The sequence below is a fragment of the Arvicola amphibius genome, chromosome 3 (assembly GCF_903992535.2).
Source record: "Arvicola amphibius chromosome 3, mArvAmp1.2, whole genome shotgun sequence".
Taxonomy (NCBI): domain Eukaryota; kingdom Metazoa; phylum Chordata; class Mammalia; order Rodentia; family Cricetidae; genus Arvicola; species Arvicola amphibius.
Genome location: NC_052049.1, coordinates 112,304,369 through 112,322,819, shown reverse-complemented (window position 1 = coordinate 112,322,819; position 18,451 = coordinate 112,304,369). Strand labels below are relative to the sequence as shown.

The 18,451-nt window shown below is 46.1% G+C and overlaps 1 protein-coding gene across 5 annotated transcripts; it reads left to right on the top strand.

Moving 5' to 3' along the window:
- The first annotated feature begins 3,802 nt into the window (after positions 1 to 3,802).
- LOC119810280 (histone H4 transcription factor) lies at positions 3,803 to 15,621 on the top strand. Of its 5 annotated transcripts, none has more exons than XM_038323683.2 (10): positions 3,803 to 3,895; positions 7,240 to 7,580; positions 10,506 to 10,735; positions 10,983 to 11,094; positions 11,276 to 11,428; positions 11,869 to 11,946; positions 12,031 to 12,151; positions 12,236 to 12,374; positions 12,449 to 12,573; positions 14,033 to 15,621. In XM_038323683.2, the coding sequence occupies exons 2-10, from the start codon at positions 7,412 to 7,414 to the stop codon at positions 14,442 to 14,444; spliced, it is 1,539 nt and encodes a 512-aa protein (XP_038179611.1). In that variant the 5' UTR covers positions 3,803 to 3,895; positions 7,240 to 7,411; the 3' UTR covers positions 14,445 to 15,621. The 5 variants fall into 5 exon arrangements, with proteins under 5 accessions (XP_038179611.1, XP_038179613.1, XP_038179612.1 ...); XM_038323685.2 differs by lacking the exon at positions 3,803 to 3,895 and adding an exon at positions 4,150 to 4,173; XM_038323684.2 differs by lacking the exon at positions 3,803 to 3,895 and adding an exon at positions 4,213 to 4,394.
- The last annotated feature ends 2,830 nt before the right edge of the window (positions 15,622 to 18,451 follow it).

Sequence of the window (18,451 nt, the reverse complement as noted above, 5' to 3'; positions counted from 1 at the left end):
TCTACAAAGATAGTTGAAGGACAGTCAAGACTATAGAGAAACCCTGTATCAAAAAAAAAAAAGGAAAAAAAGAGGAAGAAGAAATAAAAAGTATAAAAAGTTCTATGTTTTAATTTAGGCAGGTGGATCTCTGAGTTCAAGGTAAGCCTGGTCTACAGAGTAAGTTCTAGGACAGCCAGGGATGCACAAAGAAATCCTGTTTCAAAAACAAACAAAAGCTACACTAGACAGTCTTAAAAGATGTGGACATTATTATTTATGTGTTTGTTGAGACAGGGTCTCACTGTGTTTACCTGACTGGCCTCCAACTTGGATCCAGAAACCCGCTTGCCTCTGCCACCCACCCCCATAGCCTAGTGCTAGGATTAAAGGCATAGCTTACCACATCCTTGTAGTTAAAAATCTGGAAACACAAGTCCATAAAAATACTGAGATCTGTACTCTGAACACTACGAATTCACACATTTTCGTGACAAGCTTTTCCGCATGGAATTACTAAGATGGTTAAGGACCATTTTCAGTGCTATAACTCACAATTAAAATGAGAGCTAGCATCTTATGAAGTAGTGCTAGAATCATGAGTCTCTAAATAAGGGTGGTAAAATAACTGGGATGGTACAGGCCTTTGTTCCAGCTCATAAAACAAGAAGAGGAGGGGCTGGAGAGAAGGTTCAGCCAAAAAGGACAATTGCTCCTTTTGCAGAGGATCCAGGCTCAGTTACCAGCACTCACATGGTGGTTTGTAACCATCTGTAACTCTAGTTCCTGGGGATCTGATGCCCTCTTCTGGTACCAGGCCACATGTGATGCACACACATTTAAGCGAAACACTGAGAAATTTTGTTTTTAGTTTTTGAGATGGTATTGAGAAGACGGCTCAGTGTTTAAGAGTACTGATTGCTCTCGCAGACGACCCAGGTTTGGTTCCCAGCCCCCACATGGCAGCTCACAGCCATCTGTAACTCCAATTCCAGGGGGGACCTATGCCCTCTTTTGGCCTTTGCAGGCGCTGGCATGTACATGGTGTATGTTTATACATGCAGGCAAACACTCATAGACATTAAATAAATAAATCTTAGCCAGGAGTAGTGGTGCACACTTTTAATCCCAGCAGTCGGGAGGCAGAGGCAGGCAGATCTCTGAGTCTGAGTCAGCCTGGTCTACGTGGATAACAGGAGTGTGCCACCATGACCACAGTTGCTTTCTTTTTACTTTTGAGGTAATATCTCACTAAATTGTTTAGACAGGCCTTGGTATATTCCTGCCTTCTGAGAGGCAGAAGACCCAGGATTACAGGCCTTGGAATACGTAGCTCAACTTGATTTTTAAAAAATATTTATTTATTTATTTATTTATTTATTTATTTATTATGTATACAATATTCTGTCTGTGTGTATGCCTGCAGGCCAGAAGAGGGCAACAGACCCCATTACAGATGGTTGTGAGCCACCATGTGGTTGCTGGGAATTGAACTCAGGACCTCTGGAAGAACAGTCAGTGCTCTTAACCTCTGAGCCATCTCTCAGTCCCAACTTGACCTATTTTTATGTTGTCTTATACTCTTATTTATGTGATACATTAAAAACACCTTTTTGAGAAAGTGTCTCATCGCCCAGCTAGGCTGTCCTGTCACGTACTGTACAGTCCTCCCTCCTCAGCTGACCTCAGATTTATGATCTTCCTGGCTCCACTTCCCCAGCACCAGTTACAGGTGTGTAGGTGTTACACACCAACCTTAATGTGGTGGTTGGTTTCATTTGTTTTGTTTTTGTTTTCTAAGGAGAGGTCTCATTGTGTAACCCTGGCTGACCTGGAACTCACCATGTAGACCAGGCTGGCCTAGAATTAATAAAGATCTATCTTGCCTCCTCCCTGTGCTCGGATTAAAAGCATGTCCATCTGCTCCTTCCCCCTTCCTCTGACTTCCCCCTCACCTTCATGTGTTTTCCTGATTACACAAATTATATGGGTTTATTTTTAGAAGAGGTAGAAATGATAATGCAATAAATTATCAATCCTAATGAATATTATTACTCAGAAACATTCTTTAACAAATGTATTGAACTAGGTAGAGTGGTGCACACATTTATCCCAGCACTCAGGAGGCAGAGGCAGGTGAATCTGCATGAGTTTGAGGCCAGCCTGGTCTACATAATGAGTTCCAGGACAGCTAGGACTATGTAATAGAGAGACCCTGTCTCAAAGAGTTTAATTAAAAAAAATTGTTGAGATAGGGTTTATCTGTGTAGCCCTGGATGTTCTGGTAACTTGCTTCATAAACCAGGCTGGCCTCAAACTCAGAGGTCCACCTGCTGCAGCCTCTGGAGTGCTGGGACTAAAGATATGCAGCACCACACCCGGAGGTTTTAAATACTTCCTGAGTTTCCCTCACTGGATTGTGTATATCGTCTGTATAGGACTGTGACTGGTATAACAGTAAAGAAATAAATCAGGCCAGGCAGTAGTGGCTCACACCTTTAATCCCAGCACTCTGGAGGCAGAGGCAGGTGGATCTCAGTAAGTTTGAGGCCAACCTGACCTACAAAGTGAATTCAGGACAGCCAGTTGCACAGAGAAACCCTGTCTCGAAAAAAAAAAAAAAAAACAAAACAAAAAAAAAAGTGAACAGATACAACTCTTCTTCCTCACTGTATACAATGCAGAGTAGTAAATACACAAATATAATAACCATAATAAGGAGACAACCAAGTATTAAAACACACAAATATACTATACCATAACAAGGAGTCAATTCTTGGAGAAGGAACCATCACCATTGAAAACGCAAGAATGGGTAGGAAGTCAGTTACATAATTGGAAGGGGAAGGGAGACTTTCACTCAGGGAAAAAAAAGTGCAAATCCTCTGAAGTAAAAGCAACTACCGTGTGGTAGGGAAACTGATATTTGTGGCTGAGATGCAGAAAATGAGGTAGAAGACTCAAGATACGATTTGTTGTAGGCAGGGCCCAAATGTTGGAATTCTGTTTGGGACCTTTCAATGTCTGAACATTTATTTTCACACGGTGGTGACTTGGTCAGATCTGGTTTCGTTAAAGATGACTGCTGAGCTCTGTGGAGGACGCCTTGTAGAGATTAGAGATCACAGTAGGACATATTAAATGAGCGTGGACATCTGGGATGGGTATCCTTCACAAACTAGAATGAGAGCGAAGATAAATGAAATATGCGTGATCGCGTGTTCAAGAAAGAATCCAGGGCTGGGTGTGTGGCTGTTCGTAAAGCTTATCTAACAAGCAGAAGTCCTCGACTGAATCCCCAGCACCACATAAATATAGTGAGGTGGCAAAATATATAATCTCATCATGCAGTGGTAGAACAGACGGATCCAAAGGTTAAGGTCACTGGGCAAACGTGTTGGCCTGTGCCTTTAATACCAACGCTTGGATTTGCAAATACAGGAGGATTTCTGTGAGTTCAAGGTCAGTCTGGGTTATGAAGAACAGAGAAGATCAAGAAAACCAAAGATGGATCTAGGGTCCCAATGTAGACTCACCCACCACCCAGTCAGCTAACTAAATTACAGACAGGAAGAAGGCACCAGAGCCCAATCGAGGCTCAAGTACATGGTTGCAGGCGCGGAGTCTGCACAGTAGAGGGCATTCAAGCCTCAAAGCTTCCCGCCTGTGCACAGCCTAGACAAAACTCCCAACCCCCTTGGCGGGTGACGCTACTTTTTTCCACATCCCGTCGTCCCTCACGCTACCCCTTGCGACACGGAGCCCTCTCCCCTGCTGTTCCCGCCTCTTCCGTGTTTTGGTGCGCACGGGTTCCGTCCGACGCAGCGGCCATTGGCTGTCGCTGGTCGTCTCTCAAACGCCTCCGGGTACATGGTGTGAGGTGGGTGGAGTGCAGGCAGCCCGGCGGCGCTGGCAGGTGAGTAGGGGTTCGCAGCTTTGGTGGCTTGGCGGCCGGGACGGCTCTCTGGAGTCTGCTGGAGGCCCGGCTTCCTGGAGCGGCGCGGCGAAGCGTCCGAGCCGGGCCTCGACCTCCGCACTCTCGGTCGAGGGGTCGCTGCGGCTGGACTCGGTCCGCCTCGCGCTTGGCGCCGGGGTTTCCGGGAAGCCGTCCAAGCTGGGGCGCTCCGGGACCGTCTCCTTCCTCCCCGGAGTTCTAGCTGTCCCCTGAAGCTGAGCCCTGGCCTCACCGCCTAGGTGAGCCTTCCCCTGAGGCCTGCCTACCGTGTCCTGATCGCCCTCGTCGGCGCGCTTTGTTTTGGTTACCGTGTTCAGCCGTCAGCTCCTCGTCCAAGAGTCCTTGCTGAGGACCTGGGCCTTTCTTTTTCTGGATTACGGCTCGGAGTTCATTGATGCCGAGCGACACTATGTACTGTCTTGTTGACGGGATGATTTCGTACTGTGACTACTGATGAAATGTAAGAAACGTTAGGTAGGGATCCTGCGGATTGGGTACCAACCCCCCTCCCCAGTTAGCTCAGAAACAAGGATGCAGTAAGTGTAGTTGACCCTTATTAAGCCCGAGTAATGTGTTAGGCCTTCATGGGTTAAGTAACTTAAGGTCAAAACTAAGGAGTTTGGTTCCATTTTTCTTCTCCATCATTTGTCTGATCCTCTCTCCCCACAGACATAACTATATACATAATGTATAGTACGTGGTAGCTTTCTTTTTTTTGAGACAGTCTTTGTAGCTCTGACTGACCTGAGACTCTAGAGATCCCGTCTCAAAGGCCAGCACCACTACCCCAAACCCCACTACCCTCTTTAAAGAAAATTAGTGTGTGTGTGTGTGTGTGTGTATTATGATGGGCACACACATGCTAAGGTGTGCATGCAGAGGGTAGAGTACAACTTTATGGAGTGGATTCTTTCCACTTCTATATGGTTCTTGGGGTCAAACTCAGGTTGTCAGGCTACTGTAACATTCATTTTTCCCCACTGAGCCCTTTCTGGTTTTTGTTGTTGTTGTTGTTGTTTTTTGAGACACAGTTTCTCTGTGTAACTTTGGCTGTCCTGGAACTTGATTTGTAGATCAGGCTGGCCTCAAACTCACTGAGATCTGCCTGCTTCTGCCTTGCAAATGCTGAGATCAACTGTGTGGACCACCACCCCCAGGCTTCACTGAGCTGTCTCCTGTTCTGCAGATCAGCCCTGGTTTTTCAAGACAGGGTTCCTTTGTAGCTTTGGAGCCTGTTCTGGAACTAGCTCTTGTAGACCAGGCTGGCCTCGAACTCATAAAGATCTGCCTGCCTCTGCCTTACGAGTGCTGGGATTAAAGGCAAAGGCCCGGCTGGAATCTTCATTTTAATATTAAAGGACTGACGGGATCAAGCATTGGGTAGGCAAAGCAAAGTCAGTTTGTATGGCATTGAAAGTCTGGCAAGAGATACAGTGACGTAATCCAGTAAGGAATGGAAAGCTTCTGGGTCCATGTGGGTTATATGGAATAAGAATATGAGCTTCTGGCTCAACCTAACCTGACCTACCATCATTAGGTAGCCTTGGATAAATCAGTTTATCTTTGTCAGCTTCAGGGTTTCCATTAGGTTTAATAGTGCCTACTTCATAGGGTAGTGTCAACAATTACATGATGCAAATAAAATGCTTAATATGAGACTGGAGAGGAAGTCAGTAAAGTGCTTGCTTCACAAATATCGGGAGGCCCTGGGTTTGATCTCCAGAGCTCACATTTTAAAAAGTTCAGTAGCTGGTAGTGGTGGCGCAGGCATTTAATCCCAGTATGCAGGAGACAGAGGTAGGCAGATCAGAGTCAGCCTCATCTACATGGTGAGTTTCAGGACAGCCAGATGTACAAGATATAGATAGACCCTATCTTGTAAAAAGGTCAGTGAGTCTCTGTAATCCTACTTTTGGGAAATAGACACAGGATCCTTGGAGCTCACTGGTCAGCCAGTCTATCCTACTTGGTGAGCTCCAGGCCAACGAGAAACCTTGTATCAAAAGCAAACAAATACCCTCAGAGGATTGATTCCTGAGGAACCATGCAGGTTGCGCCCCTCCCCCCAATACAGTTTACTATGGCTGGGTCTGGTGGGACAAACCTGTAATCCCAGCTACTTGAGAGTCTGAGGCAGAAGGATTGCAACACATTAGGCATCAGAGTGAGTTTAAGGCAAACCTGGGTTTTCCACTTAGGGAAAACCCTGTTCCAAAATACCTTGTGTAAGGTTCTAGGTTCAATCTTCAGTATCAAAAATACTCAAAACAACATCAAAATAGTGTTGTTTTTTTTAAAACTTATTTACTCTTATTTCCTATACAATGTCCTACCTGCATATATGTGTGGATCCCTTGGAACTGGAGTTTCAGACATCTGTGACCAGCCATGAGGATGCTGGGAATTGAACCCTCGGGTCTTCTGGAAGAGCAGCCAATATTCTTAACCACTGAGCCATCTCTCCAGGCCCTCGAGATTTATTTTTACTTTAATGTGTTTGGTGTTTTACCTACATGGATGCCTGCATCACATGCCAGCAATGCCATAGAAGGACAAAAGAGGGTGATGCAATACCTGGAACTAGAGTTACAGATGGTTATGAGCAGCCACATGGGTACTAGGAATCTAACCCAGGTCCTCTGGAAGAGAGTCAGGGCTTTTAACCACTTAGCCATCTCAAGCCCTACCAGAATACAAAATAGTATTATATTTAGGGCTGGAGTGATAGCTCAGTGGTTAAGAGCACTGACTCTCTTCCAGAGGTCCTGAATTCAATTCCAAGCAACCACATAAAGGGGCTCATAGCTCTCTCTAATGGGATCTTATGCCCTCTTCTGGACTAAGGGTATACATGCAGATAGCACACTCATACATAAAAATAAATAGTTTTAAAAAATAAATAATACGCCGGGCGGTGGTGGCGCACGCTTTTAATCCCAGCACTCGGGAGGCAGAGGCAGGCGGATCTCTGTGAGTTCGAGGCCAGCCTGGTCTACAAGAGCTAGGTCCAGGACAGGCTCTAACAAAGCTGCAGAGAAACCCTGTCTTGAAAAACCAAAAAAAAAAGAAAAAGAAAAATAAATAAATAATACTGTATTTGACGTATAGTAAATGTGAAATTCAGAACAAAAAGTTTTGTTATTCCTATTTCGGGCAAAGCCAGACAGCTCGTAGGTGATTGGCCTCTCTTTGAAACTGAGTATTGTTTATCTCCTATGGGTATATGCTTTGAAGCTATTTAAGAAAATGTCTATTAAAATGTTTTGCTTAGTGTTTGTCACGTGCTCAGTATTGTCTCTTCTCAGGAAACCAGACAGCTTCCAGGGCTGAGAAACTGCTGGTCCATCCTTACTGAGAAGAGCACAGGATACTGAAGAATACCTGCTGACTCAGCAGGCTGCCATTTCTTTCCTCCAGCAGCACTGGACTACAATCTTACAGCTCTGGATTTCTTCCCCTTGCTCTAAGATAAAGGCCATGTCACCTCCTGGCAAAGGTCCCCGGAAAGAGAACCTGGGGCTCCAGTGTGAGTGGGGGTCCTGCTCCTTTGTATGTTCGGCCATGGAGGAGTTCTTCGAGCATGTCACTCAGCACCTGCAGCAACACTTGCATAGCTCCAAGGAGGATGAAGAAGAGGACCCACTTGGTAAGGGAACAGGAAAGAGCTCAGTGCAGGTGGGAAGTCAGACTCCTAGAGAAAGAGGGCGGCTGGGGAAACCGTGCTTTAGATTCTTCATTATGTTTGCTTCGTTCATGAAAACATTATGATATCGCCATATCTAGAGAATTCAATTAGTGAAAATGTAAAAGATGATCACCATTAGAAGCAATTTGTTTGTTTGTGCATGCGTATGTGCGTGGGCCGTGCATATCAAGTATGGAGAGCATAGGGTATCTCGTAGAGTCAGTTATTGTCTTCCACTGTTACAGGTCCATGTTGTCAGGCTTGACACTTACTCCTTTACCTACTAAGCTACCTCTTTCTTTGTTAGTGGAAACCTGGGTTTCTCTGTGTAGCTTTGGAGCCTATCCTGGAACTTGCTCTGTAGACCAGGCTGGCCTCGAACTTGCAGAGATCTACCTGCCTCTGCCTCCTGATTGTTGAGATTAAAGGCATGTGCTATCATTGCTTGGCCTGCTAAACCTTACCTTGCTGGACCTCTTCCCTTAAACATTTTTTTTTTGGTGGGGGGGGGGAGGGAGCACATTTATTTATTTATTTTGTATGTGTATGTAATGTGTGAGCACACCATAGCATATGTGTAGAGGTCAGAGGACAACTTGTGAGAATTCATCGTTTCCTTCTACCATGTGGGTTCTAAGGATCAAACTCAGATTAATAGGCTTGGTAGTAAGTGCCTTCACTTGGTGAACCATCTTTGTTTGTTTGTTGAGGCAGGGTTTCTCTGTGCATCCTTGGCTGTCTTGGAACTTGCTCTGTAGACCAGGCTGGCCTCAAACTCACAGAGATCCGCCTGCCTCTGCCTCCCGAGTGTACTCTATCAATGTTTTTAAGACAGTGACTCACTGTATTCTTTGCTGGCATGAAATTCACTATATAGACCATGCTTGCATTGAATTCATAGTGATCTTAGAGTTGAATTTAAAGGTGTCTGGCCACCTGTGCCTCCCAAGTACTGGGATTAAAGGTGTGTGTCATCATCTCCAACCTCCCCTTCCTTCATCATCTTTTTTTTTTTTTTTTTTTTTTTTGGTTTTTCGAGACAGGGTTTCTCTGTGGCTTTGGAGCCTGTCCTGGAACTAGCTCTTGTAGACCAGGCTGGTCTCGAACTCACAGAGATCCGCCTGCCTCTGCCTCCCGAGTGCTGGGATTAAAGGCGTGCGCCACCACCGCCCGGCTCATCTTTTTTTTTTTTTATTTTTGAGACAGGGTTACTATGGGTAGCCTCAGCTGTCCTGAACCTTGTTCTGTAGATCAGGCTAGCCTCTAATTCATAGAGATCTGCCTGCCTCTACCTCCCAAGTGCTGGGATTAAAGACATAGACCACCACCATCCACCTTTCCCTTTTTATTAACTTAATTGTTTACAATTTTTTATTTATTTTGTTTTATGTGTCTAAATTTTTTTTAATTTTAATTTTTAAATTTATTTATTTATTAAATAAATAAAGACACCAGCTCTCATTACAGATGGTTGTGAACCACCATGTGGTTGCTGGGAATTGAACTCAGGATCTTTGGAAGAATAGTCAGTGCTCTTAACCACTGCCCCTCCAGCCCCCATGTCTAAATGTTTTACCTTCGTGTGTGTGTGTGTGTGTGTGTGTGTGTGTGTGTGTGTACCATGAGTGTGCCTGGTGCCTGCAGAGATCAGGATGTTGAATTCCTTTGAGCTAGAGTTATGGTTGTAAGCCAACATATGGGAACCAAAATCAGGTCCTCTGCAAAAGCAACAAGTACCCTTAACACTTGAGCCATCCCCTGCCCCTGTTTATTTCTGAGATAGATCTCAGTAATTCAGTCTAGCTTCATACCACCAAAGTCCTCCCAAATGCTGGGATTCTAGCATGAGCTATCACACAGGTTTTGGAGCAATTTATACCATAACTGCGTATCACAAACTAAGAGAATAATTGAACAGCTTTATTCAGTGTACTCAGAAATGCTCCTCTATTCTGTTTGCTCTTTTTTCCCTTTCTTTGATAGAGTTTCAACTAGCCCTGACTGACCTTAAACTTATTATGTAGCTAAGGCTGAACTTGAAGTCCTGATCTTTCTGAGATTCTGGGATTATCAGTTATATACCAAACCTATTTCCAAAGTCAAATAATACACAAAAGTAAAATAAAGGGCTGGTTTTACTCTCTGAAGTTTCAGCTTTTCAAAATAAACAGATTTCTGTCAAACATTGAAAATGTGGTGCTTAGAGGTGCTGGAGAGATAGGACGTGGGTTGAAATAATGGGCCATGAAGTAAACAGGTTAGAAGGGAAAGGAGAACTGGAAAACCAGTGTTGGGAGGCCCTATCTTCCTCGGAGTATGAAAAACTGAGCAGAGGTTGTACATTTGCTACGGGATCCTAACTTGTTCTTCCTGGGTCTCTGACTCCCCTGGGTCTTGTACACGCTCTTAACCTCAGTCTAGACTACATTTCTCTTTTACATTCACTTTTAATGCAGAGTCTCTTTCTAACATCAGTCTGCATTGTCGCTTCTGTTTAACACTTTGTTTGTGGCAGGGTCTTACTCTCTAGCCCTGGTTGGCATGGAAATCATGACAGTTCTCCAGCCTACCCCTCTTAAGCACTGGCCTTACAGATTAGAGCCAGCATACCTAACCCTGTAATCCTTGTCTGCTGCCACATACCTTGCCCCATATCCTTTGCCATTAGTTGCAGTTTTGTAGGTGTGTTTACTAAATCTTCTCCGACTGAAAGCCATGTGAGGACAAGGACTGGGACTCCATACCTGACTCAGTTGAAAGTCATTGAACACTGTTACATACTGAATGAACTGGTAACTTGGTTAGAGTTCTGCTTAATGTCTCAGATGGAAAGTGAATTGAGCTTTGGAAAGTATTAGACCATTCCTTCTAAACCCCTTTTTGCAGAAGAAGAATTTTCCTGCTTGTGGCAGGAATGTGGCTTTTGCTCTCTGGACAATTCTGCTGACCTCATTCGCCATGTCTACTTCCACTGCTATCACACCAAGCTGAAACAGTGGGGGCTGCAAGCCTTGCAAAGCCAAGCTGACCTCAGCCCCTGCATCCTGGACTTCCAGAGCCGGAACGTCATCCCTGACATCCCTGACCATTTCCTGTGTCTATGGGAACATTGCGAGGTCAGCAAACAGTGCCAAAAATAGGGGTGGAAGGAAGCTGGGGATCTGGACTCAAGATCTTTCTGGGGTTCCTCATATTTCAGAGACTCCTGCTACCATCTCCCCTCTATTCTTGTGTAACACCTTTATCTTAAAACTTTCCCATTCCCAGAAGTTAATTAGGGAGAGAGCTAAAAGCCCCCCCTTTGACGTGGGTGAGAGTCCCTCTAATCACTGTGAGTCCTCACCCCAAGTTGCCCTGGCACAGAGTACCTTCGACAATCCCGAGTGGTTCTATCGGCACGTGGATGCGCACAGCCTGTGCTGTGAATACCAAGCTGTCAGCAAGGACAACCATGTGGTGCTGTGTGGCTGGAAAGGTAGGGCCACCCATCTGCTCTGACCTCTGCTTTAAACTCTGGAGGTGTTAAGGGTCTAGAGGAGCCAGGGATGGGACCATCCTACAAGACAAAGGCTGCAGGCTGATGAAACTTGGGGGTACCAGAGCCAAGTTGGGGAAGGGGCTTGAGGGATGGAACATGATCAGATCTTCCTTCCCAGACTGTACCTGTACCTTCAAAGACCGCTGTAAACTTCGAGAACACCTCCGCAGCCATACCCAGGAGAAGGTGGTGGCCTGTCCCACCTGTGGGGGCATGTTTGCCAATAACACCAAGTTCTTAGATCACATCCGTCGCCAGACCTCGCTGGATCGTAAGCAGCTGGAGCTTGTGGGCTCTCCTACTTAGAGACGAGAGTATATTCCCAGGGGAGGTGCTGCCGAGAGATCTGAGCCCTGGCCCTCTTCTCCTTTTGGGACCAGGCACCTCCTAGACCTCTCGTAGACATTGGTTAGCGCTTACTGTTTGTGGTATCCGTTACCTCAGGAATCCTCACAACAGCCCCATGAGGTAGGCTTCTTATTCCCCTTTTTACAGACGAGGAAACTGAGGCTCAGAGAGGTTAAATCACCTACCTGAGATCACACAGCTAGTAAGTGTAAAGCTGGGCTTCCAACTCAGGTCTGGACTCCAAATCCCACCCGTAGCTTCCCTTTGACCCTTGGGTGGCCCCCTTCTGTCTGGGATGGCTCCCCCTCCTCTGCCCCTCATTGTTCTCTTCAGTCGCCCTTTGTTTTGTCCCTTCCACCCCAGAGCAGCGTTTCCAGTGCTCTCACTGTTCTAAGAGGTTTGCCACAGAGAGGCTGTTGCGTGACCACATGCGGAATCATGGTGAGTGGCCTGCACCCAAGCCTCCCTGCCCTCCCTTCAAGGTCCTGTGAGTGCACAGGTCATAGCTTCTTCTCTGCTCCTCAGTGAATCACTATAAATGTCCTTTGTGTGACATGACCTGCCCATTGCCTTCCTCCCTCCGAAATCACATGCGCTTTCGACACAGTGACGACCGGCCCTTTAAATGTGATTGTTGTGACTACAGGTAAGGTGACCTGGGGGTCAAAATCCAGGGCTCAGGTTTCAGGGTTCTCTCTGCTCTTCAACACCTCCTGATTTCTCCTTGCAGTTGCAAGAATCTGATTGACCTCCGGAAGCACCTGGACACCCACAGCAAGGAGTCAGCCTACAGGTGTGAGTTTGAGAACTGCAGTTTCAGCGCTCGCTCTCTCAGCTCCATCAAGTCCCATCACCGCAAAGTGCATGAAGTAAGTACCGGGTGGGGAGGCTTCTCAGGAGTGTGAATGGAGAGCTGAACTCATTGCCTTCTCTTCCTCATCAGGGAGACTCAGAGCCAAGGTACAAATGTCATGTCTGTGACAAATGCTTCACACGTGGCAACAACCTCACTGTGCACCTTCGCAAGAAGCACCAGTTCAAGTGGCCATCAGGACACCCTCGTTTTCGGTTTGTATAAATCTTTCCCCCACGATACTTTTCTTGTTTTTGTTTATTGCTGTGTGTATTTGGGAGGTGCCAGTGCTCCTGTAAATGTTGGGACACAACTTGTGGAATTGTTTCTCTCCTACCTTTGTGTGGGTTCCAAATACTGAACTCAGGTCATCAGGCATGCATGGCAAGTATGTACGCTCTGAGTCATATGACAGACTCTGTCTGTCTGTCTTGATAGGGTCTCTTTATGTAGCTCTGACTGACCTGGAACTCGCTCTGTAGACTATGCTAGCTTTGAACTCATGGATATCTGCCTACTTCTGCCTCCTGAGTGCTGGGATTAAAGGTGTGTGCCAACACCGCCCAATGATGACAGACTAACAAAGAAAAAAAAAACAACTTTGAATTTTATGGTGTTTTGATGTCTACCATCTATGATTAGGCTCAACCTTAAAAATAATGGTGGAGCAAAGATTATTTTGGGGTTTTTTATTATTATTTTATTTTATTTCGTCCCTGTCCTGGAACTCTCTTTGTAGACCAGGTTGGCCTTGAACTCCCTGAGATCCACCTGCCTCTGCCTCCTGAGTGCTGAGATCAAAGGTGTGTGTCACCATACCTGGCTCTTGTGGTTTTTTTTTTTTTTTTTTTATAATATTTATTTATATATTATGTATACAATATTCTGTCTGTGTGTATGCCTTCAGACCAGAAGAGGGCACCAGATCTCATTACAGATGGTTGTGAGCCACCATGTGGTTGCTGGGAATTGAACTCAGGACCTTTGGAAGAGCAGGCAATGTTCTTAACCGCTGAGCCATCTCTCCAGCCCCTCTTGTTTGTTTTTGAGACAGCATCTCCATATAGCCCTGACTGGCCTAAAGCTTGCTGTGGAGACCAGGCTAGCCTTGAACTCACAGAGATCCACCTATCTCTGCTTCTGTGATCTTTTTTTTTTTTTTTTTTTTTTTTTGAAATAGGGTTTCTCTGTTACAGTCCTAGCTGTCCTGGAACTAGCTCTTGTAGACCAGGTTGACCTCGAACTCACAGAGACCTGCCTGCCTCTGCCTCCCGAGTGCTGAGATTAAATGTGTGTGCCACCACTGCCCAGCAAGGCTGTGGGTTTTCTAATGAAAGCTTGGTTTCAGATTCAACAAGTAATGCCAGAAGTCCTGCAGCCAGAGCAGGAATTAAAGGCTTAAGGGTCCTGACTGTGAGCTTCATGGCCTCATAATCTTTGACACTCTACCCTACTACAGAGTCAGTCAGTCTCTACTGGGTTGGGCTTCTGCACTAATTTTTCCATTTTGAGTCCTCTCCTCTGACCCTTCTACATGTTCTATTCAAAACCTTTTCTTACTCTTTAGTTCTGTCACATGGAATCCTCAGACTTCTTCCAGCTAGTGTATCTGTATCTTCACCCCCTGTCTCCAGGCCATTTCTTCATCCTCTGCTGCTCTGCCTTCTTCTCCAGGTACAAGGAGCATGAAGATGGCTATATGCGACTGCAGCTGGTTCGCTATGAGAGTGTGGAGCTGACACAGCAGCTCCTCCAGCAGCTCCAAGAAGGATCAGATCCAGGAGTGGCACTGAATGAAAGCAGCCTGCAGGGCATCGTTCTAGAAACAGTACTAGGGGGGGCAGGACCTGAGGAAGAGATGGAAGAGGAAGATAGGGTTGAGGAGACAGCCATCTCAGCTTCTCAGGACAACTCCAGTTCTGCTGTCCATATGGACGGTCAGACAGACAGCCAAGGCCAGCGAGAAATTGTCTACTATGTGCTGTCCAAAGCCCCGGGAGAGCCCCCTCCAGTCTCTGAGCTACCCTTGAGAGAGATGGAAAAGCTTCAAGGAGTACCTGAGAAGCCGGAGGTCCAGATGGCGTGAGGCTGCAGAGCCTGACCTTCTTCAGACCTTGGAGTTTGAGCCAGCCAGGCAGCATTGCCCCTGGTGGGCAGCCTTTGTTTTTCGATGCCTTTAGAAGTGGTGCTGAGAATAGTATGTTCCAGTCTGACTCAGGCAGTATCATTCTGTGGACGCTGAGTAACTCCTCCCCTCCCCGTCTCCACACTGTTCTTTGTGGGGAACCTGAGGAGTAGGATTCATTGAAGAAATTCTACATGTGTGTTCGCGTTAGCGGAGCTGCTACCAGGTTTGAGCATACTTTCTTGCCATGCTAGATGCAGTGAGTAAATGTTTAGTTCATATCCATTCCTGTCTCTAGGGGTCCATTGGCCCAGGGAAGATGAGTGACTGTTCCTTCTGAGAGCTGTTTCCTCACTGTAAGTTATGCCTTGAGAGGCCAGGTGGTGGTGCTGCACACCTTTACTGCCAGCACTCAGGAGGCAGAGGCAGGTGGATCTCTCTGAGTTTGAGGCCAGCTTGGTCTGCAGAGTGAGTTCCAAGACAGGTAGACAGGCTCCAAAGCTACAGAAAAACCCTGTCTCAAAACTGCCCCCCTCCCAAGAAAAAGAAAAGAAAAGTTACGCAGTGAGGACCAGGTGCCATTTCTCTCAAGGTTTCCTTTTACATTCCAGGAACACTTGTGATTATCTTAAGGGGCAGGATTGGAGACACTGTATGTATGACAGTTGGTTTTGGTAATAAAAAAACCACTTGGGCTGTTACTTAATTTGGTGGCAGTTTCCTAGGTAACAGATACAGCTGTCTAGAAGTGGGGTTGAATAACTAGGCTTACCCCTTTAATGACCAGGGTGGTTTCTTTAACTCTCATGTACCCGTTTGGAGTTTGTCCATTGCTTCCAGAGCATCTACCAGCTTTGTGGAAGGAGGCCCAGTACTTGACCATGAGTGAATATAAGCAGCGTTACAGAATGGATGTGAACGGCCCTGGGACTGCACCCTTAGTCCTAGTTAGAACCCTGTGCCTCTAGGGCAGGCTGGGGTTCTAGAACTGCGAAGACTCTGAGTAGAGGTGGGTTGGGAGGTCACCCAGAGACTGCCAAGTGCTCAGGGGCCAGGAGTCAAGCTAGAAAACTGTGTCTACATTTTCCTAGAGATTGGATCTATTTTCATTGGATTAAAAAAGTTCTTATGAATATTACACATATATGTTCATTTACTTTTATGTGTATGAGTGTTTTGCCTGCACGGGTGTAAGTGTATCACAGGTGTGCCCATGGTGGTCAAAAGGTGACTGATCCTCTGGAACTAAATTACAGACAGCTGCGAACTGCCCTGTGGGTGCTGGGAGCTGGATCTGAGTCTTTGCAAGAGTAATCAGTGCTCTCACCTCCTTAGCCATCTCTCCAGCACCTTTCACTGGACCCTTAAAGAAGCTGAAACTCCTCAAAATAAGAACTCTTTTTTTTTAAATTGGCTGGACAGGATGGCACATGCCTTTAATCCCAGCACTCAGCAGGTAGAGGGAGGAGGGTCTCTGCGTTCAAGGTCAACCTGGTCTACGGAGTGAGTTCCAAGGTAGCCAGGGCTGCACAGAGAAACTCTGTCCTAAAAAAACAAAAAGCTGTGTAGCGTATATGTGAGCAGGTACGTGGTCTGCGGTTGTGTGAGCATGTGTAGAGGCTAGAGATCGGTGTCAGCTGATGTCCGCTTTACTTTTGAGACAGTTTCACTGAGTCTCAAATTCACCTATTGACTAGTCCAGTGAGCTCTGGAAATTTGCCTGTCTCTTTCCCTGTGCCAGTACTAGGTTACTGACATGCCAATCCTGTTTATAGTTTTTTTTTTTTTTTTTTGGTTTTTCGAGACAGGGTTTCTCTGTGGCTTTGGAGCCTGTCCTGGAACTAGCTCTTGTAGACCAGGCTGGTCTCGAACTCACAGAGATCCGCCTGCCTCTGCCTCCCGAGTGCTGGGATTAAAGCTGTTTATAGTTTTTATGTAAATGCTGGGGACCTGGACTCAGATCCTCATGTCGGCCAAGCATGTACTGACCAAGCCATCTCCCTAACCCTGTTCAGCCATTCCTCAGCATACTGCCCTTTTGGCTCTACCAGTCTGGATAAAGGAAGTACTCCCTGCTACAATACACGGAAGGACATGCTCTTCATTTCTCCCATTCCTGAACACTGGTCATTTACTGCTCAGCTGCTCTCCTAAATCTGTGCTGTAGAGTGAGCTGAGCACTGGTGAGCATGTGTGCATTCATTCTCTGCTCTTGACTGGATGTGTGTCAAGTTCCTGCTACCTCAACTTCCTGAAATGCTTGACCTGTAACTTGGAATTATGAGCCAAATAAACCCTTTGTCCCCTATGGTGTTTTTAGCAGGATATTTTGTCACAGCAACAGAAAATGAAACTAATAGACAGGAACATATGTATGCAGGCCCGGAGAGAGGGCTCAGTGGTAAAGAACACTGGCTGCTCTTCTAGAGGTTGCAGGTTCAATTCTGAGCACCCACACAGGCAGCTCATAACCATTTTGTAACTCCAGTTAAAGGTCTGCCTGATACCCTCTTCTGTCCTCTTAGCACCAAATGTGCATATGGTGCACAGACACACATGCAGACAAAACACCCATACGCATAAATTAATAAAAATCAAGGCTGGAGAGATGGTTCAGTGGTTAAGAGCATTGGCTGTTCTGGAGGTCCTGAGTTCAAGTCCCAGAAACCACGTTGTGACTCAACCATCTGTAATAAGATCTGGCGCCCTCTTCTGGCCTGCAGTTGTACATTCAGGCAAAACACTAACTAGAAAGTCTTTAAAAAAAATTAATGCCAGGCAGTGGTGCATGCCTTCCAGCACTCAGGAGGCAGAGGCAGGCAGATCTCTGTGAGTTCAAGGCCAGCCTGGCCTATAAGAGCTAATTCCAGGGCAGCCAGGGCTGTTACACAGAGAAACCCTGTCTTGAAAAAAATAAAATTAATTAATAAAAATCTTAAACAGAAAGACTTTTGCAAAGAACTCTACATTCTGCAGCGTTAGAAAACCGTTGACTTCTTTCCTATCAAAGGAGATAGTATCATATAACAGGAGAGGAAGAAATGCTGCTTCAGGAGCCATGAGTGTAGCAGTGGTAGAACACTCATTTAACCACCTCCTTTAAGTTACTGTGCTGGAGCCGGGCATGGTGGCACAGGCCTTTAATCCCAGCACTCAGGAAGCAGAGGCAGGTGGATCTCTGAGTTCATGGCCAGCCTGGTTTATAAAGTGAGTTCCAGGACAGCCAGGGTGACACAGAGAAACCCTGTCTCAAAACAAGAACAAAATGAACAAAATATTGCATGTTAGTCTCTGTTGCTATGACAAACAAAAAACTCACAAGGTATACAAGGAAAAAAGGATTTATTTTTACTCATTTTTTTAAAGAGGTTTCAGGCCATGTCTGCTGGCTCAGCTGTTTTCTGGGCCTGTGGTGAGGGGGAACAGGGGAACAGGGACAAGATATGCTCTTTAAAAGCAAGACCTTGTCTCTGAAGATCGTCGTGTCAGAGTCCAAGAAAGGTAATATCAGGCACCCCTTCATGGCCACCACTTCCTTGCCTATTAGGGAGCCTAGGAAGAGAAGATTAACTTTGTTGCTGGAAGGGAGGAAGGATGCGCTCTCCTTTTTATCCACCTCCCCAAGTGGCCAGCAGAGGGTGCCCTCCTTGACCAATTTAAAAGTCTTGAGCAGAACCAGTTGGTGGGCAAGAGCAGTCACAGAGGACAAAGAATCTGGGTACTGGAGACAGAACTGGACCGGTTCCCAAGTCTCCAGGTCAAGTCCTTTCTGGATCCCGCTGACCCCACCACACTCTTTACCATCTTACCAACCACTTCTTACAGATCCTTGTCCAGAGCAACCTGTTGGTTAGAATAATGATCCCTTGCATGTCTGGCTCTGGAAGTAAACTGCTTGATTGGGGGTGTGGTGGGTGTAGGGAGGACAAAAAAAAAAAGATAAATCCTAGGGAATAGGCAGATATGTG

Excerpts from the sequence above, each read along its gene's own strand:
- LOC119810280 (XM_038323683.2), top strand. The coding sequence starts at position 7,412 with ATGTCACCTCCTGGCAAAGGTCCCCGGAAAGAGAACCTGGGGCTCCAG. Across the intron at positions 12,375-12,448 it reads ATCACCGCAAAGTGCATGAA|GGAGACTCAGAGCCAAGGTA; the intron begins GTAAGTACCGGG and ends CTTCCTCATCAG. Across the intron at positions 12,574-14,032 it reads TCAGGACACCCTCGTTTTCG|GTACAAGGAGCATGAAGATG; the intron begins GTTTGTATAAAT and ends CTTCTTCTCCAG.